The sequence below is a fragment of the Diadema setosum genome, chromosome 19, assembly GCF_964275005.1.
Source record: "Diadema setosum chromosome 19, eeDiaSeto1, whole genome shotgun sequence".
Taxonomy (NCBI): Eukaryota; Metazoa; Echinodermata; class Echinoidea; order Diadematoida; family Diadematidae; genus Diadema; species Diadema setosum.
This window is the reverse complement of record NC_092703.1, coordinates 16,403,253-16,421,702: the sequence shown is the minus strand read 5'-3', so window position 1 is coordinate 16,421,702 and position 18,450 is coordinate 16,403,253. Positions and strand designations below refer to the sequence as shown.

At 37.4% G+C, this 18,450-nt stretch overlaps 2 protein-coding genes across 2 annotated transcripts; both read left to right on the top strand.

Moving 5' to 3' along the window:
- The first annotated feature begins 1,775 nt into the window (after positions 1-1,775).
- LOC140243074 (uncharacterized) lies at positions 1,776-7,324 on the top strand. The gene is made up of 5 exons (XM_072322810.1): positions 1,776-1,919; positions 3,569-3,671; positions 4,081-4,181; positions 5,033-5,164; positions 7,232-7,324. Exons 2-5 carry the CDS (start codon positions 3,599-3,601, stop codon positions 7,322-7,324), a joined length of 399 nt encoding a protein of 132 aa, XP_072178911.1. The 5' UTR covers positions 1,776-1,919; positions 3,569-3,598.
- Positions 7,325-8,762: 1,438 nt separating this feature from the next.
- On the top strand, positions 8,763-16,540 carry LOC140242303 (uncharacterized). The gene is made up of 6 exons (XM_072322045.1): positions 8,763-8,767; positions 10,266-10,344; positions 11,568-11,693; positions 12,882-13,009; positions 14,715-14,890; positions 16,437-16,540. The coding sequence occupies exons 1-6, from the start codon at positions 8,763-8,765 to the stop codon at positions 16,538-16,540; spliced, it is 618 nt and encodes a 205-aa protein (XP_072178146.1).
- Positions 16,541-18,450: the final 1,910 nt, after the last annotated feature.

The following is an 18,450-nucleotide window of genomic DNA, read 5'->3' as shown; positions in this document are numbered from 1 at the left end:
CCAAGGTGCTAGACTCGTTTCTTGGTGGTTCTATTCTCATTATTCTGAGCGTTTAGATCCCGGATCTTATCATTTACCATACCTGATTGAGAATGTTGAGGAGGAACGTAACAAACAGCAGAAATACCACTTTCATTGATACTTCTTGGCACACACACGTGGGGATCTGTCGTGGCGCCAAAACTAATGTTCCGGAAGCGAACTAACGTCTGCACGACATGCACGCACGGTCGATCGGCGGTCAGGCAGCTAGGCAAGGTAACGGGGCTGGGCCGGATGCGTTGTCGCGATGGACTGAGGGGGCGCGCGCGGTGGCGTGATTGCTGAGGCTCGCTCGTTCGGGGTGCCGACGCGCGCTGTGATCACCTGATGTTTCGGCTAAACTAATCACGTGATCTCATGTCCTTGTTTACTTGCTCGGGCTTGCCAGGGAGGTGGGAAGAGAAGCGTTGTTTACCATCTACGGCAAGTACGTACACGAAACGTCAAACGAGCAGCGGTTCCAGCTGAGCGAGCGAGCCATCCGCCGGCGACAGGCCAGGGCCCGCGCCAGCCACCAGACCCGTTATTGCTATATAGCTAGTATATACTAGTACTGTAGTAGTAAACGTAGTATTAAAGACAACTAGGAGCACATGTGGAGCAGCAGACAGGCCCAGGTTTTAATTATGTGTTAACCGTTACTTCAATTTGTGGTGAATCTCGTCTGAAAGTCGCAGGTGGCATTTTCACTTTACATTTCCGCTTGCCGTGGTGAAGTTTCTGGCCTGGCCTGGTGCACTGGTGGTAAATACACACTGGGGCCAGGGAGTATAGCTCTATGCCCAGTGATATCTTTTTGATCGCATGCGAGTGAAAGATTAAACATGGTGGGAAGCAGAAAGAAAAGAGATGGAAATAACGCAGCTGCTGGACAAAGAAGGAAGATGAATCTAACTAGGTCAAGGAAAAAGCAGACAATGTCCACAACAAAAAATAAAGGTAAAGCAACCGCGAGAAGAAAGAAGGGAAATGATCGCAAAAATGTGACGCGAGAGATAGATCGGCTGAAAGCCAAGTTGGCATCGCAAGAAGGTAAAACTGTCCAAGGGCAAGCAAGAAGACCACAGGAAAATACGATGTCTGCATCCAAGGTAGGTTGGTAATGGCTATCAATAAAGTTCATTTTCACCTAACCAACAGAGACCCCAACACGTGCGCTGTGTTACTGGTCAACTAACTGCGACCAGCCCCAACACGCAGTGTTGGGCTCCCACAGTGTGTAACTGTGAACACGGAGCGTCCCGGGGTTACTGGTCAACTAGCCCCGCAACGAAACGAGATTATTTTCACCTTAATGCGACCAGCACAAAAGCTCCCACACTCCAGATAACAACTGGACAATGTGTCAATGGAGGGAGTGCCCCGTGGTTTAGTGTCACCCTCATTATTGCAGAATTTAGGAAGTTACTAGTGTCGACCAAGGCAAGGAATTAATCCTGAAGTAACTAATACATGTATCTGCCCATATGACATTCTCTTCTCTTTCTCCCCATGCATATATTGAATCCTACAATTTTGAATATTAGTATATATACATATTGTATGTACAATCTCTAGGGAATGCGTGGAATATGATGCAGGTAAACAGATGGTTGGCTGTGTGCAGTTGAAAATCCTTGTAAATTTAATGTGTTGCTCTGTCTCTGTTTAAGGTCATGTTCTTGTTTGTTTGTTTGTTTGTTTTTTGGTTCTAATTTAAGGTTATAACTAGACGAACACGCATGGCACTTTTGGAGACAAAGAGAAGAGCAGAACAGTCCAAAATTGAAGAGAGCTCTTTGGGAAAAGTTGATATCACCGCAGAGGACAAGGAAGGACTAAAACCTGATGGAAATAATGATGCCTCCACTTCCACCCCAGTGTCCGTGGACACAGCGGTAATGACTGAATCTCTGTTCAACATTTAGTCAGCTGCTTTATTCAAGTGCTAAGCATCACTCCAATTCATTTGATAATTTGCCAGGCTCATACTACATACTGTATACGCTATAATTTTCGCGTGCATAAATTTTCGCGAATTGCCGATGTCACACATTTTCGCGAGTGGTTAAATTCGCGATTGGGGGACCGGAGAAAATATGAAGTGGCAAAGAAAGTGTGAATTTTCACCTTACTAGCAACGAATGCTACCACAGCGACTGGGCTGTGTATACTAGAGATTCTAGTAAATTAGTTAGACGTGGACGTGCTATATGTACGTAAACAAGCTTAGCCAGTATGGTCTGTTCGGTAAGCCGTAAAATGATCGTATCGTCAAGGCAAGGGATTCATTTTGGAAGGTAATATTTTCGCGTGTTGTTAATTTCGCGAATAGCTCCCGACTCGCGAAATTCGCGAAAATAAAACCCACGCGAAATATATAGCGTATACAGTACCTACTGTAAATGTGCAATTGTGTGTATTGTACTTGTTTTTAACTTATGGGGAAAAGAAAATTTATAATAGCACAGTACATAGAACATGTTTATGACGAATAAGAGAAGACTGCCTGTTGCTTTTTTTTTTTGTAAATCATCTATATCTAGGGTTAGAGCCACATATGTATTCAATGTATTGTCAATATCATATTTTTTTTTTTCATGTTGACAGACTGACCCTTTCTGTAAATTACCATTTGATGTTAAAGCTAGATAAATTCCATCAGAATTGCTGAAAAATAAAGCATTTGATCTTGCACTCTACAGTAAAAAATACAAAAAACAAAAACAAATTACAAAGTTATCATTTCACCCCTGAAACTAGAGAATTTCTGATCTTGGATACATAATTATTGATTCAAACTTTCTCTCTTAAAATGGAATTAGAACATTGGCAAAGACCCATTTCTCATGCTTGCATTATTCAACAGGTCTATGCACAATGTGAGTCATCATTATCATTATCCAGTTTTTTTCTGGGTTGTTCCCAGATAAACTGGGGTGGCCAAATTTACCTCACTCTAACAGCAACCACTGTCAATACAATCTTACCTGGTTTGGGGCATCATTCTTTTAATCAGCATCATCATACACTCAGCTTCTCTGAGCAACTCGGTCCACACTAAGATCTACGCAGAAATGCCAATTCACAGTTCATTTATGTTGTTAACACTTCCGTTTATTTTCTTTTTGGGGAGGCGCTTGGGAAAAAGGGGGTGCCTCACCTACGTGTTTAGGTAAACACATAGGTGAGGCAAATTTATGTGACATGTGCCACTACATTCTGGATTCCAAGCTCCTCCTCCATCTGACTCTTTTCATGTCTGCTTGTATTGCATTCACTTTAAATTTAAATCTAGTACTTTCCTCCTACTGTAGATCATCGTTGCCATCCTCCCTCAACACATATTCATACCACAACACTTCATTTGCCCTTGCCAGCTGTGCCACTGATTTCTTTCACACAAGCAAGTCCATTGTGAATGCCCGTCAGAAAATAATTTTATGCACCATGTAGTATTTATTGTACATTCTTTGACAATAAAACAACACTTTTAGTATCAGTAGCCTTTGCTGTTCTCATTTTTTTTTTTCTCTTTTTCTAAAAGCTGTCAAAACTGGAAGACCTGATTGGCAGAATGGACACAGATGATCCAAGTCAGGTTCCAGACACTCTCACTAAATTAAAACACTTCATATGCAGTTCTTGCAGTAAGTACATTTCCTGCCATATATAACAAAAAAGTTAAAAAACTGTATGAAGACTAGTCATCGAAGACATGTACATTGTACATGTCATGCATGGATGTGTAATTCAGTTTGATAGTCAATAAAATTTAAAGAGTTCTTAGGGAAAAGAACTACTGGTACTGAACTTTTATCATTATGAGGGATAGAGTTACAGTTATTTGAAATATCTTTCATTCTGTAATGTGTACATGTAGCAGGCAGCCCATAGAATGATGCAGTATAATTTTCCTTGCCTACTCAGACTCCATAATTATTATGAACCAGAAAAGGTGTTAATACAGTCCTTAAACTTTTCTGCTCCTTGCTTCGAAGTGATGCATTTTGAATCCCTACAACCATATTTTGTAACTTTGTATGTTACCATGCACAGCTAAATGTCATTCTGTGGAGGTTGTCGGCAAAGCAGTGGAGCTCGGCATCGTCCCCAAGCTGGTGTCACTGTTGAAGAATGAGGACACATCAAAAGTACCTGTAAGAGAGTAGAATCTCTTCAAATACCAGAGAAGTGTTTTTTTTTTTGTTTTTTTTTTGTTTGTTTGTTTGTTTTTTTACATCATGATTCATTGACTGCTCCATCAAATAATGTTTGCTATGAAGTGCCATTGCATGTATTGCAATGAAGCATGTAGAAGTCATCATGTTGTTTTGGATACAATGTAGTTCTTGATGATGTCACCATCCAGGGACATTGTTCCCACAGGCTCTCCAACAAAACCTACAGTTTTCCCAATTCACTGCCATGAATCATGGCTGTTGCTATATTCAGGCCTTGGCTTGGACCACCATAAGATGAAAATATGATACCACTTTGTTTCAATCATTTTACAGCACACATTTCCCATAGACACTTACCTTTCAGAAGTATACTAGGGACTTGTCCTCAATGGGTTAAGGTGGGAAATCACTAGCGTCAGACAAATTGTTAGAGTAATGTGAAATTAAAAAAGAGAAAACATACTGCCATGGACTTATATATGTACAAACATTTTTATTGTGGCTTGGTATTTTTGTTGTGTTATTAAATGCAATTGCGCAAAATATACAGTAGGTTTAAGATATATTTTTAGTTATGAGTGTGAACAGATCAAGTGAGGCTAAGACCATTTCAAATTTCATTTTAAATTTCTTATATCAGTGCAATGGTACTTCATATTGTAGAATAGTACATTTCTGTACTAATTTTGTGTTTTCTTTTTTAGCTTTTTAGTGTAATCTATGTTTTTGTGATTGTTTATTTTCATTTACTATATATACAAAAGTGATTTTATGCTCATTTGTAATTTCAGTATGTGTTATTTGCATATTGCGTATTTAACCTACAGTGGGAAGCCTGTTGGATGCTGGTTAATATCACTTTCTATGAGTCAGACCAATGTGAGACACTGATGAATCTGGACATCTTGCCATCTCTTGTCAAGTTAGCCTCTTCCAGTGACCAAAAGGCCCAGGAAGGGGTGAGTTGTGAGATTTTTTTTCCACAAAGTTGGTATTAACAAGGAACAACAGAGTTCAAAAGTCACTATGATTGTCAGCGTTAGATGAGAGGCCTGTGTTCTCACATCATGTGGACTATACTTCTTCATTGGCCAAACAGGAATTTGTTGGTTTTTGGTCCTGTTTGGTGAATTAGAGGAGCTCTTGTGGCTCGGTGGATTAAGCCATTGGACGTCAAATCCATGGTTCCTGGTCCCAGTCCCCCTGGCTGCAACAGATGTCCCCCAATCAACGTAAATCGTCCTCGTTGCTTAGTGCTTTGCAGAAGACTTTAAGGTGATCGTATAGTTTTGGTTGAGACCTAATTTCAGGTTTCTAACATTTTTTGGTGAGATAATGAGAAACTTCTAATGAAATATGAAAGAGCATGTAATTCTATGAGGAATTAAATGTTTATTTGATGAAAATTGACTTTGAAATGGCTGAGATATCCAAAAAAGAGCGATTCTTATAAAGTGTGGGACCCACACTTTTTACAATCGCTTTGTTTTACTCTATTTTTGGATGTTTCAGTCATTCCAAACCCGATTTTCATCAAATAAACTTTGAATTCCTCTTAAAATGGTATGCTCTGTACTATATCATAAGTGTTTTCTTGGTATCTCGCAAAAAGTTAAAAGCTCAATTCTCATCTCCACCAATACCGTACCATCCCTTTAAGTTACTGGTCCAGCAGTTGCTTGATTTAAAGCACTCATTGCTTTCTTGGCAGCTACATAAAACAAATCAAGTTATTCAATTTAAGATGAATATGATAAGCCAAGTTCGAACCTGTCAAATATATGCTCAAACTGCAGTGATTATGTAAGAGAGGAAATTAAATTGTGATGATTTTCGTAGGTTTTTGTTTTTGTTGTCTTTGTTTTGTTTTGTTTTGTTTGTTTGTTTTTTGCAGGGGAGGGGAGGGGAAGATATATTTTTGGTCTCTAATGATGTTATTTTAATCTTAAAGCCCTCAAGTAGAATATCGATACACAGGATGATATGGATTGACATACTATGCCACATGCTACATATGAGCAGATTAGTTCAACCTTACAGGCAAGACTGTAAAGCTGTATTGGATTCATTGTGATTCCACGTTTAATATCTAACATACTTTATATATCCTGCTTATACATGTACATTAAAAAAAAATAAATGAATATTGCCCAGAAAGTTCAGTATTACAAAATACAAAATAGATTGGGGTTCTGAATGTTTCAATATGAGTGGTCACTTTAAACATCAAGGCCTATTCTAGGATGGCACAACATGGTAAAGCGAGTTCTGCATTTGTTCAGAAGAGTTTACACTGACTCATGCTGCTAAGTTCATCCATCAGAGTGTCAGAGTAAATGTTCAAAAGTGATGTTTGTCGAAGCCAGTAATGCAGAGACTCCAACTCTCCCGCTGAAAGTCCATTTTTGCAAAATCTCGCGTTCTCCCGCTTGAGATTTAATTTCTCCCACCCTGGCTCTGTGTCTCCCGCTTGAAATGATTTCTTACCTGGTGTCAACGTATGTTGAAAAATAAGCCTGAGATAGTAGGAGAGAGCATCTAGAACCCTACCCACCCTAGAGCTTGGACCTCGGCTGCAAGGAACTTCGCGCACATCAAGTTGGAGTCTCCCGTTTGCTAGGGGTTTCTGGTGGGAGAATCTCCAGATCAGAAGGTGCTTGGGGTTGGAGTCTCTGGTAACGTAATATTCCTTCAAGAGTGATACTTTATGCTACTGCATGCTGAGTAACAGAGCTGGAAACTTAATGAGTGCACGGCAAAAGTGTCAAGTGGCGGGTAGAAGTATTTTGGGTCAAGTACGTGACAAGATTGTCTAAGCAAATATGACTGACTATACCATTGCCCTCAAGAAATCACCAATCATTGAACATGCTAAAGGGATTTTCAGGTATTAAAAGATAACATGTGCAATGCAAAAGTTGCACTTTCTGACTAGAAATGTATGTGAATATCCACAAGATGTTTCTATGTGACCACTGAAGAAATGAATGAAGGCATCTGTACATGTTCTTCTCTTCATAATACAGGCATTCGATTTATTGAGGAATCTTGCGGGTTCATGTGCAGAAATGAGAGACAAGGTTCTGGATTCTGGAGTCAGTGATGTGCTTCTCAGGTAAAGTATAGTGCGACAGAAAGGCTGTAACCCATTGCCTGTTGGAACCTAGTCAGTGGCAAACTCCACAATCTTGGAGGGAAAATCAAACAAATATGGTATATACCATGCACGGAGAGGCTGTAAAACTTATTAAATCAGAAGTGACAGGAATATGTAGTTCTATTTCGGTGACTAAAGGAATTTAAATAATTCCTTAAAAGGCTTGAAATAGTGCATGATCTGTACAGTCAACCTCGCATATCTTGAATCAGATGGAACTGAAGGAAATGATTCAATTTATTCTATGCAAAGTTTGGGATTTGCATACGTTAGTTTTAAGAAGAGGATAAATAGGGACTGTTATTTTGCCCTTGATATTCATCTAATCCCATGTCAATGTATGTGACATTCAAGCTAGTTCTTTTATTTCATCTCCAACAAATTGAGGATACAATGAAATGTCTGCATAAACAAATAAGGAAACAAAATCAGTACAACAATGTGATAAAACATAGTAACATGTAATATATAAACAGGGAATTGTTAACCTGTTGAGGACGAGTCCTATGTATACTCGGGCAGGTGTCTATGGGAAATGTGTGTTTTAGCAATAACAGAGATACAAATAAATGCTATATCTTTATGGTACACTCCGAAACAAAGTTGTTGGAAATGGAGGGGACTACTAAAAAGCAGAGCTTGTAATATGCAGTCCCCTCATAAAAAGAAAAAAAAAAGAGAGACATTGACTGTATTTTGTTTTTATAGCCCTCCAAAAAAATTGTAAAAAAAAAAAGATAGTTATATTGTTCAAATAAAAATGCTCATACATTGTAGGATCGGTCTACTGCAGTAGTGGATGTGATTTACACAGTGGTGTATGAGGCAATACAGTAGCAGTGTAGACATACCAGGGTAAAAAAAAAAATAATGATAATAATCAATGGCATATCTCTGACAACATTCATAGTACAATTGTATAGTACACATACCACAAATATATTGTCAGGGTATAGCACAATAATCTCCATCTGCATTTTGTTTCAACATCATTAACATTGCAATGTTCTTTTTAGTCACATCATGCTATGTATATCAATCATATATTCTACAAACAGGAAGTCATTGCTAAAGAATGTATTGTAGGATAATCTGACTGAAATATCTGTGAAGTAGTTAATGCTCTGGTGCACAAAGACAGTAATCGACCCCTGTTGTCGCATTTTCATTTTAGGCTACTAGAAGCAGCTGATGAGGCCCCCCATGAAGTTTTGGATTGTGGGATCTCCCTCATTGCAAACTGTTTCAGAACAGCTTTTCCATTTCCAGAATCAGACAAGGTAAGACTGATGTTTGATGATGAATATAGTTCCATACCCCTTTGCCCAACACATGCACACGCTTGGCTCTTACCAAAAAAGGAAAAAAAAAAATCACAAAATAACTCTTAATCATAAAAAATGGAGTGAGATTTCTATGACTCAAGTTTGCTGGCTCTGCCCTGAGATTCTTCCCATCAGAGAGGGATAGGGAACATTGACCTTTGACCAAAACAATGATGGGTACTACCCCCTGGACACACATACACACACAAAAACAAAAACAAAACAAAACATTAATTGTATGATCCTTTAATAAGACGCATTGAAAGTGGCCATCCATGTACAGAGTAACAAGTGCAGAAAGTTCACCGACAACATCGGTCAAGATTTGCTAACATCGTATCTCTCAAGGCAGTGTCGGCTAATATTCATCATGCATATACATTGTATGTTTATTTTTTTATGTGAGTGTTTGTTCAATTGTTGTTTTTTGTTTGTTTGTTTGTTTGTTTTTAATGCAGGTTTCACCCTTTATTCTACCTTTGGGAAAGCTTTTGTCTCACAACCACCCATTGGTTGTTGAGAAATCCTGCTGGGCCCTGGATTACATTGCTTACGGACCATACAATCGCATTGCTGCATTTTGCACTACACATGAGGACAGCATTTGCCGGAAGTTGGTGTCACTACTCAGGTAATAATTCATCAATGGTATCATGTTTGTTTTTATTTGCATCATACACTGAATCTTCACAGCTGCATCTTATATCAATTAATGCTTAGCTACACATAAATGACATGAATGGCCTACTCATATTGACACAAAATGCTTGAAAGAATTACTGTATAAGCTGCTATTTTCGCGAGGGTTTAATTTTTGCGAATTTCGCGGATCACAGTTGGATCGCGAATTTAACAACACGCGAAAATGTCTCCATGCACTGTGTTGATAGAGCGTTAACGTAAGCGTCGGCGTCGATTCGCGAAAACAACATCGAGCGAAAATGTCTTTGACCTCGTTATTCGCAAAAATATCTGTACGCGAAAATAACAGCATATACAGTAATGAATCTAGTGGTGGATAAATCCCATGGACTGCCCAGGAAATAAAAGTCAAAGCCTGATTACTAGTGGGTTCTCTTCAGTGGTCAGGGGATATTGGATTGTAGCGCAGAAATCTGATGACAATCCACTTGAAGAATATAAAACATGTTATAAATGTTGAGAAATAAAAATGATAATCATAAATAGGCTTGTTATATGGTAATAAATATCATGATATTTTTAGGCATCCTTTCACAAACTCGTGTCATAATATCGTTAGATACTTTCCCCATACATATCAGCACACTCCAGTACGAACTCCAGGGTTTCAGTCGCAGGTGTTACCATTTCTGCCAGACAGTCATTCTTTACTTTATGCAATCAGCTCTCCTTCTCCTTTCACATTAGAAATTGATTTTTGATATGCAACAAAATAAATTCAATAAAAGGAAATTTGGATTATGATGATCACTCACAGGTGAGGTGCATTTAGATTAATCATCCACATTGTATGTATTGCACAGAGTTCACATGTGAAAGAAAGAGCAATGTTTGATAAATGTTTGTTTTTACTGGCTTTTTCTTTTTGCCATGCAGTCATGCCGACCAGAAGGTTGTTAATGCTGCAGTAGCAACACTTGGAGCTATCTCTAATGGAGCCATCTCACAAACACGGGTACGTGGGTTATTTTTTATTTTTTTTAATTTTTTTAAAAAGTTGTGATGTGTGCTTCTGCCACCAGAGGCAAAAATACTGCCATAATTTTGCAATCCTACAGACTGTGGATTCCAAGTAGATGCATTGTTCGTGACAGTACTAGGCTCCTGATATGATGAAATGATTACTTGATTGGCCTGATGTGAAGTAAAAGAAGAGCAATAAAAACAACAACACTAGAATTGAAATTTGAAGCAGTGTATGGAAAATTGCTAGCTAGCAGATAAATGACACTTACCATGAGTGCAGGTTACAATTACCTCTTTGTGCGTCATGGCCTTAGTAAGTTAATAGAGTCATTTGCATTCCATGGTGCTGTAAAGTAATATTCCTGGAATTAGAACACAGAATTGGTATCATTATTTTTTGTTCTGAAAGGAATCAATTCATAAGTGGAATTAATCACAAGTTTTTCCATGTCTAACTGCTCATACATGTAAGAAGAAAAAAATGAATAAATTAGGGAGCTATTTCACAAAGAGCAGCACACTTTCGTAAGTATCGTTAGTTGTAAAAACTGCAGTTCATATGGAAGCAGAAAAAGACCAATCTGCTTTGTACTTCATTGGCTATGGTACTGCACAATTAAATGTAAACCTTTTGAGTGAAATTAGTACAATGCATTACTGTATTCACACAGCTGATATGTCAAATACAACTGTGTAATGCCTTACACAAATACTAAACCAACACTGCAAATGATTTTGGGCTCTGGGTATTCCGTTCATGAATAAAGTGGTTAGTTGATGAATTACATTTGATATGTTTGGTAGGTTTTATGTGCGATCACAGCTTAATCAGTTAATATAAGGTAGAGGGAATAGCACCAATCAGCTATTGAAAACACCATTATAGCTGTATATATTTGTATATCTAATGTATTCCAAACAGGTTAAGTCAAATACTGCTCGGCATCTGGATACACATGATTGATAACAGACCATCAGTAATGTTTTCACATGTGCAAAACATTTTTTTGGAATGCATGCTCTTCCATGGGAAAACACTTGTTATGTAAACAAATGACAAACATGCATCTGTTGCAGTCGATAGCTGGCTAGTCGGCTGTGATGGGCTCACTTGTGATGCTGCAGAAATAGCATCCACAGACAATTATAGATTTAAGATATGTGTATTTATTACTCAAAACTGTACTATATTTCTCTTTCCTACCACTTCAGGCTATTCTTGGGAGTGGAGCGCTGGAAAAGTTCAAAGACTTATTAGAGCATGTTGATAAGAAGATAGTCATGAGAACACTTCTCGCCCTGTCAAATGTTGCAGCAGATGGCAGGGACCATATTAAGGTCAGTGGGCATTCTTTCGGTTCAAGTAGTCATGGGCAGCTATTCAGCATGGTCCTTCTTTTTGGAGAACTGGCTCAAACAAAACTTCTGTTTTCAGCCATGCTGTCATCTGGAATTAACATATACATGTGTGTACACAATTTTGATTAAATTAAATGCAATTTATAATGTAATGATTATCACACGACTCTGTTCAAAAATACAATCCGATACAAGTCTACGTTCATTATAAGATGCATTGTTACTCCAAATACCCAGAGTAAAACATGGATGGGGTGATCGTGCTTTCACCGTTATGGAACCAAAATTGTGGAATCAGTTACCTATTCAGTTAAGACAACTGTCATCTACAGAAACATTCAAATCCAATCTTAAAACGTATCTATTCCTCTCACACCGAGGACTATAATTACTATCTTATGATTATAATCTATAATGGTCGGAACAATCGTATCCTTTATCTGGTATGTGTTTGTTTGTTGTTTGCCATTTTCTTCTCTGTTGTCATGTTTGAACATGTATTTATCTATCTTTTCATTTTTGAAGTGCTATGAGCACAGAACGGTGGACCTGTGCGCTATACATTAAGGAGCCACTATTATTATTAAATATTATTATCTTATTATTAAATATTATTATTTTATTATTATTATTATTATTATCATTATCATTATTATTACTACTACTATTACTATTAATATTATTACTCAGAGGTAACTTGTTCCTACAGTTACAATGATATTGTAGGGAGAGCATGCATTATGTTCAGAACACAGTGGTCGGAATTCACAAAAGTGGTTTAGATTTAAGCCATGGCTTGTGCAAATTTCTTTTGCGTAAATGTGATTGACAAATTGCGTACGCCAGCAGACGTCCAGTACCAAACACATGTTGTAATGTGCATGTCACAGCTACACTTATTTCACACTTGTTTTAGACCATGGTCTAAATTTCTTTTAGCACAGGCTAAGTCCAAGCCACCTTTGTGAATATGGACCATTCAGTTTAACTTATTTTGAAATTTTCATATTTTTCTTTAACTGACATGTAATTCGTCTCACTTTATCAGCTCACTATATGCCAAAAGCTCATTCAACATCTGGTGTCCATCATGGTTTGTGCATCATACATCTTGAAGAAGTGGTGCATGTTGCCCTTTTCTTTTCTTTTTTTGTTTTAACCTTCCAGGCTGTTATAGATGCTGGCATTGTTCCCATGGCGATCACAGTTCTAAACAAAGGAGAGCCAGAAACGGCAAAGGATGCAGTGTGGCTCCTCAGGAACATGGCACTGGGTGGAAATATTGACCAAATAAGGTAATAGACTTCTCAGTCTAATTGATGACTCTGGTTTGGCTCTATAGAGATGGTCAAAGACTAGGTCTTGAAGGATTCATTGAAGATTTGTTGCTTCTAATACATGTATAACTGTCTTGTGAGAGCATAATTATGTGTGAATATCAAAGAATCCAACCCATTTTTTTTTTTTCAATTTGGTCCATCTGTTGTTGTTTTTTTTTTAATTTTTAGTCTGACTCTGTGTATTATAGCTATTAAACATAATAGTAGCTTTCCAAGTTGATTGCTTCCTCAGTGGCCAATAAATTGAATCCAAGCTTGACTCAAAAGGATTTATTCTCTCATATTTACAATTAAATGTACGTCTCTTGATTCACTGCAGCTTCGCATTAATATGACTAACTTATATCTGCAATATGCATTTATGAATGCATACATAAAGAAATTGCTTGCTTTCCTTGTGACTCGATCAACAGGGAAAGTCCAGAACAAGTCACATGATTCTACATGCACTCTGAACCTAAATACTCTATCTGCCATATATTTATTAGTGTAAGTTTTTGTGAATCGCGACTTCTCAACAATTTTGCAAGTTGTCTATTTCGTGATTAAGTACAGTGCAGTGTACTGATACAGATATTAACCCGTTGAGGACGGACTGATTTTGCTACAACACGCATTTCCCATAGACCCCTGCCCGAGTATACTCGGGACTCGTCCTCAACGGTTGAAAAGTGCATGTGTGCAAGTCACATTCATATTGAGATCAGAGGTAATATTCTCACAAGTTTTTGAATTTGCTAATGGTGAAATTCACAAAAACAAGAACCTCGCGATATATCTGGCACATACAGTACTTTGTTATTTTGAGGGGTTGCTGTATCAGTATTTCTTATAGCAGGAGCCCATTGTATGTCTTTGTAATGATGATGATCACATCAGTTTGATAACACTTTATAATGAAAACTTGCTATATTAGTAGCCTTGAAACCATAAGTCAATTGTATGTCTTTGTGCTGAAGAGGATCACATCAGGTTGATTCAGTCATTAGTGTTTCCTTTGCAGCCTTGCAAGAGATGCCTGACTCTACAAAAGAAAACTGACTAATGTTGTTGGGCAATTTTCAGATTCAGATTCAGATTTAGACATCCCTCATGAGTAATTTTGGATGTTTTTCACTTACAAGTAATCATGTACTGCAGGTGTAATAGGACTGATTTAGTCAAAGCATCATAAAGATAAAAGACCTACAATGTAAGTACAGTTTGACCTTGATTATCCGGCCATGTCGGGACCGGCGCTCATCCGGATAAGCGAATTGGCCGGATATGGGAGACACAATGTTAATGTATATAGCTGCTGTCCAAGCTGCCGTCCCAGTGCACTGGCAGCTAGTGTACCCCGTAATGTTGGTGTAATCCATGCTAGCCTGCCCAAAATTGTAGTCCCTTCTTCACAAAAACAAAGTATATCTTTATGTGAAAATCATACATGTTTTACCTCATTAGATATTGAGAAACCTATCATGCACATCTTATGAAATTAGTGAAATAGATCCATGAAAAGATGTTAAAGTCACTGTGTTTTCTCAATTTTTTGGATGAAAAAAAAAAGTCCTCCACTGCGTGAACACGTCCGGATAATAAAGATTTCCGGATAAAAGGAGGCCGGATAATCGAGGTTGAACTGTACATTTTACTCCTTCTCACTCACTACTCTTAGGTACCTCGTGGATGTCGGCATCATCCCTGCCATTTGTGGCGTGCTGACTCCAGAACACGTAGACTTCCTGGAACAGTCTCTGAAGTGCATTGAGGTATTCCTGCGCATCGGGCAAAATGACGCTGCCATGTCAGGCAAGCAGAATCGCAACGCCCAGATCATGACAGCTTGTGGAGGTAAGGTGGCAACTACACATTTTCTTGATGCTACCAGTATGTAAGAAAGTACTTAATAGGTATTAAAAAGTTGGCATTCATAGGGAATTGCACACCCATTCTGTGTCAAGTTTGCTTTTATGAAGGAAAGGGCAAACATTCAGAACAGTAAAGAGGTTCGTGTAGATTGGCAGTTTTTGAAGTATGCAGTTTAACATGTTTCTATGAATCAGTAATATCAGTAACAATTGTGTGTGGAAATTAGACGTAATGACAATCTCATCACCTCAAAATTCTCCCTTTTGATAGGCACATGAAAATATTGATTGAATATATTCTTCTTTTTTCAATAGTTCAGCAGTATTAGCTGTCATTCCTTGACTAATTCACATTTTGTTAAATAAATATAACATTTTATGTGAAGGATACATCTTTTTTACAAATTCATGTGGAAAAGGGGGATCTAGCAAAGATTGTTATGCCCATGAGTGGAAGACTTTTGAGGCTCATGACATTATCATATCATCTAATTTGCATATGTCACCAACTGATATTCCTGTTTTGGGAGACATGTCATATATTTTTAAAAATTCATAATTCGTACTTGTTATGTTTTGCCAGAATCAGTGAAACTTTCACTGATCTATTCTTTGGCTTTGCAGTGTGTACTAAAGTCAGTTTAAGCATGGAGTAATTTTTTTTTTTTTTTTTTGCTGTAGTACATGTATCTTATTACACAGGGAGGATGTGTGCTCTGATCTCTGCTAATAAATCATCACAAAGTTTTAATTATTTATGCAGTGTTAACATAGTGCCTTTTGATGTAACCCACACAACAAGTAAACCTTTTACATCCATATTTTTTCCATCACTTCTTTCCTTGGCTTTCTCTGATATTGCGCTTACTGTGGGTTACACATAAAGTACATGTATGGTTGTCAGAATACAACAAGCAATTACTTACGTGTTCATGATATTGTGTATTTCCATCCTGTGCTTGTGTGTTGTACCACTGGCAAAGCAGTGCTTGTTTCCAAATATCAATACCATATCTGATTATAAGTTGAAGATATTTGTCGTGATACATGGATTGGTCAGTAAAACATGGCAAAGAAAAATAGATATTGAAAATAAAGAAATGTGGTGCAATTATTTAGAGAATACTAGTATGCAAAATGTTAACCAATAATAATTTTTCTGTTGGCAACAAAGAACAGAGTGTGGTCATAACAAATTATGTTTGCACATTCAGATGAGTTTGTTTATTTGGCATGACATCCTAATCATGATGCTTATATGCTTTTTTTTCCTGCTGTTTGGATATGTGATGTATATGTTTGTAATACTGTATGTATAATGTTTGTATATTTAACCTGTATGTGTGGACCCCTCTGAAAACCAGCCTTTGGCTGACGAGGGTGTTCCACCCCATGAGTGGAAAATAAAAATTGAATTGAATTAAATAAAATTTACATAATCTACCATTTCAGGATCCATACATGATCAGAGTATTAGTGAGAGTTGAAATGTCTTTGAACTATTCCCCATCTTGTCTCTCTGTTTATAGGCCTGGCCAAGCTTCAATCCCTCACAAAATGTCAGGAGGAGGATGTGCAGCCACTACAGATGACCATTTCTGACCTCCTGTCTCGCTACTTTCAAAATCAGTAGTCACTCTTCCCACGACAGCCATGCTTTTCTTTGTACATGTTTTATGTCTTCGTGAAGTTTGCAAGGAAATTGTAGGACATTTCATCACATAGTGTGTGATCATTTGTACAGACTGCTGTTCAAAAGGCTTTACTATGTGCACTAACTGCTGTTCAATACGCTTGACTAACTGTGCACTAAACTATTTAAAGGTTTTATGACATACAAATGCATGTTGATTTATGTTGATTCATGATACAATGTATATCTTCAACATCACTTTTGCGGTGAAACGAATATCTACAAACAATCCATATATTTTTAAATAATTTTTCTTCTATTTTTCTTTAGATTACTAGGATACGCCCACAAAGAAAAGAAGAAGAAAAAAAAAAAAAAACTTTCCAAACCAAGATTCTGGTTGTGACCTCATCTGTCAATCATTGCTAAAGTACCAATATGATTAACAAAAGACAATGGAATGCACCCTCCCCGAGACCAAGCATAACTTGCATAATTATTCCCTCGCCATTTGTTTTGTTAGTCACACTAATATCACAGAAACATGCAAGTTATGCTGAGTCGAGGGAATGTGCATTCCAATGTCTTTTGTTAATCCATGTCAGTACTTTAGCAATGATTGACAGACGAGGTCACAACCAGAATCTTGGTTTGGAAGTTTGTTTGTTTGTTGTTGTTGTTGTTGTTGTTGTTTTTTTTTGGGGGGGGGGCGTATCCAAGTAATCTGAAGAAAAATAGAAGAAAAATCATTCAAAAATATATGGAATGTTTCTAGATAAATATATTCGTCTCACTGCAAAAGTGATGTTGAGGGTATCATGAATCAATACCAACCAACAAGCATTTGTATTTCATAAAACCTTTAACTATGCAATTATACTGGCTGTGTATTTCATAAAACCTGTAACTATGCAATTATACTGGCTGAACCCTTTGTCTGCTTTGAAGGCCTATTGAATAAGAAAACTGCAGTGTTGTAAATACTGTCCACATTCCCTAGTGTAGATAGGATTAAAGCTCGATGTTTGAGTTGACTTCAGTGCAGTTAAATTATACAAATTGAGTTTAGACAGGTGAATATTGGAGATTGGATTAAAAAGTTAGAGAATTTGAAAATTTCACGTTTTATGGAAAAGTGAAATTTGGTGCAACCACTTCTGCATGTATACACGTATCCTTCTTTACGATGTTTGAAATCATCCTATAAAAAGATTCTTCTCGAAATGTACCACTTGATTTAGAAATTACGCTCTTATTAGCTCCCGACTCCTGAACACTGTGTGCTATCGCTTTTTTCCTCTTCTCTTTTCTTCTCTTCTCTCAACTTTTTCCTATTTGGGTACCCCCTTACTCTCTCTACTTTTTCCTATTCGGGTACCCCCTTATTCTGTCCCTTTTTCGTTCTTTTATATTCCACCTTGTGTTGTCCTTTTGGTCAAATTATATTTGTAATATACATTGTATTATGCTATTTATTCTATGTACATGTGTTCTGTTCCTTCAGTTAAACAAAACAACAACAACAACAACAAAAATAAACTGTTACAAGCCATTATGTTTTGAAGCCATTGTGCAAGTTGAGCAATTTGCTTATTGAGGACAGTCTCCTCCACCTGTATACTTTAAGATTTGTCATGAAATACAATTGCATATGTACATTTGTATTATTCACATGACTATACTAGGCGTTACAAAAAACATTTCCCACTTTTGATCCTTAATAGTTCAAAAACTATATATCAGATAACACTGTCATTGATATGAGTAATACCTGAATAGCGTACAATTTAGTTGGAGATGATTTGAATATGAAAGCATGAATCCGTTTCTTTAAATTCATGATTAATTCTAAAGTTAAGTTCCAGATTTTCGTCGAATCTTGACCCTCTGTACAAAATTTAACTTTACAC

What these genes read in the sequence shown, in the direction of transcription:
- LOC140243074 (XM_072322810.1), top strand. Translation starts at nt 3,599, where the DNA reads ATGGACACAGATGATCCAAGTCAGGTTCCAGACACTCTCACTAAATTA. An exon ending in CTTCATATGCAGTTCTTGCA is followed by an intron (nt 3,672 to 4,080) that starts GTAAGTACATTT and finishes TACCATGCACAG; the next exon opens with CTAAATGTCATTCTGTGGAG. An exon ending in AGGACACATCAAAAGTACCT is followed by an intron (nt 4,182 to 5,032) that starts GTAAGAGAGTAG and finishes TTTAACCTACAG; the next exon opens with TGGGAAGCCTGTTGGATGCT.
- LOC140242303 (XM_072322045.1), top strand. An exon ending in ATGGCAGGGACCATATTAAG is followed by an intron (nt 11,694 to 12,881) that starts GTCAGTGGGCAT and finishes TTAACCTTCCAG; the next exon opens with GCTGTTATAGATGCTGGCAT. An exon ending in GGAAATATTGACCAAATAAG is followed by an intron (nt 13,010 to 14,714) that starts GTAATAGACTTC and finishes CACTACTCTTAG; the next exon opens with GTACCTCGTGGATGTCGGCA.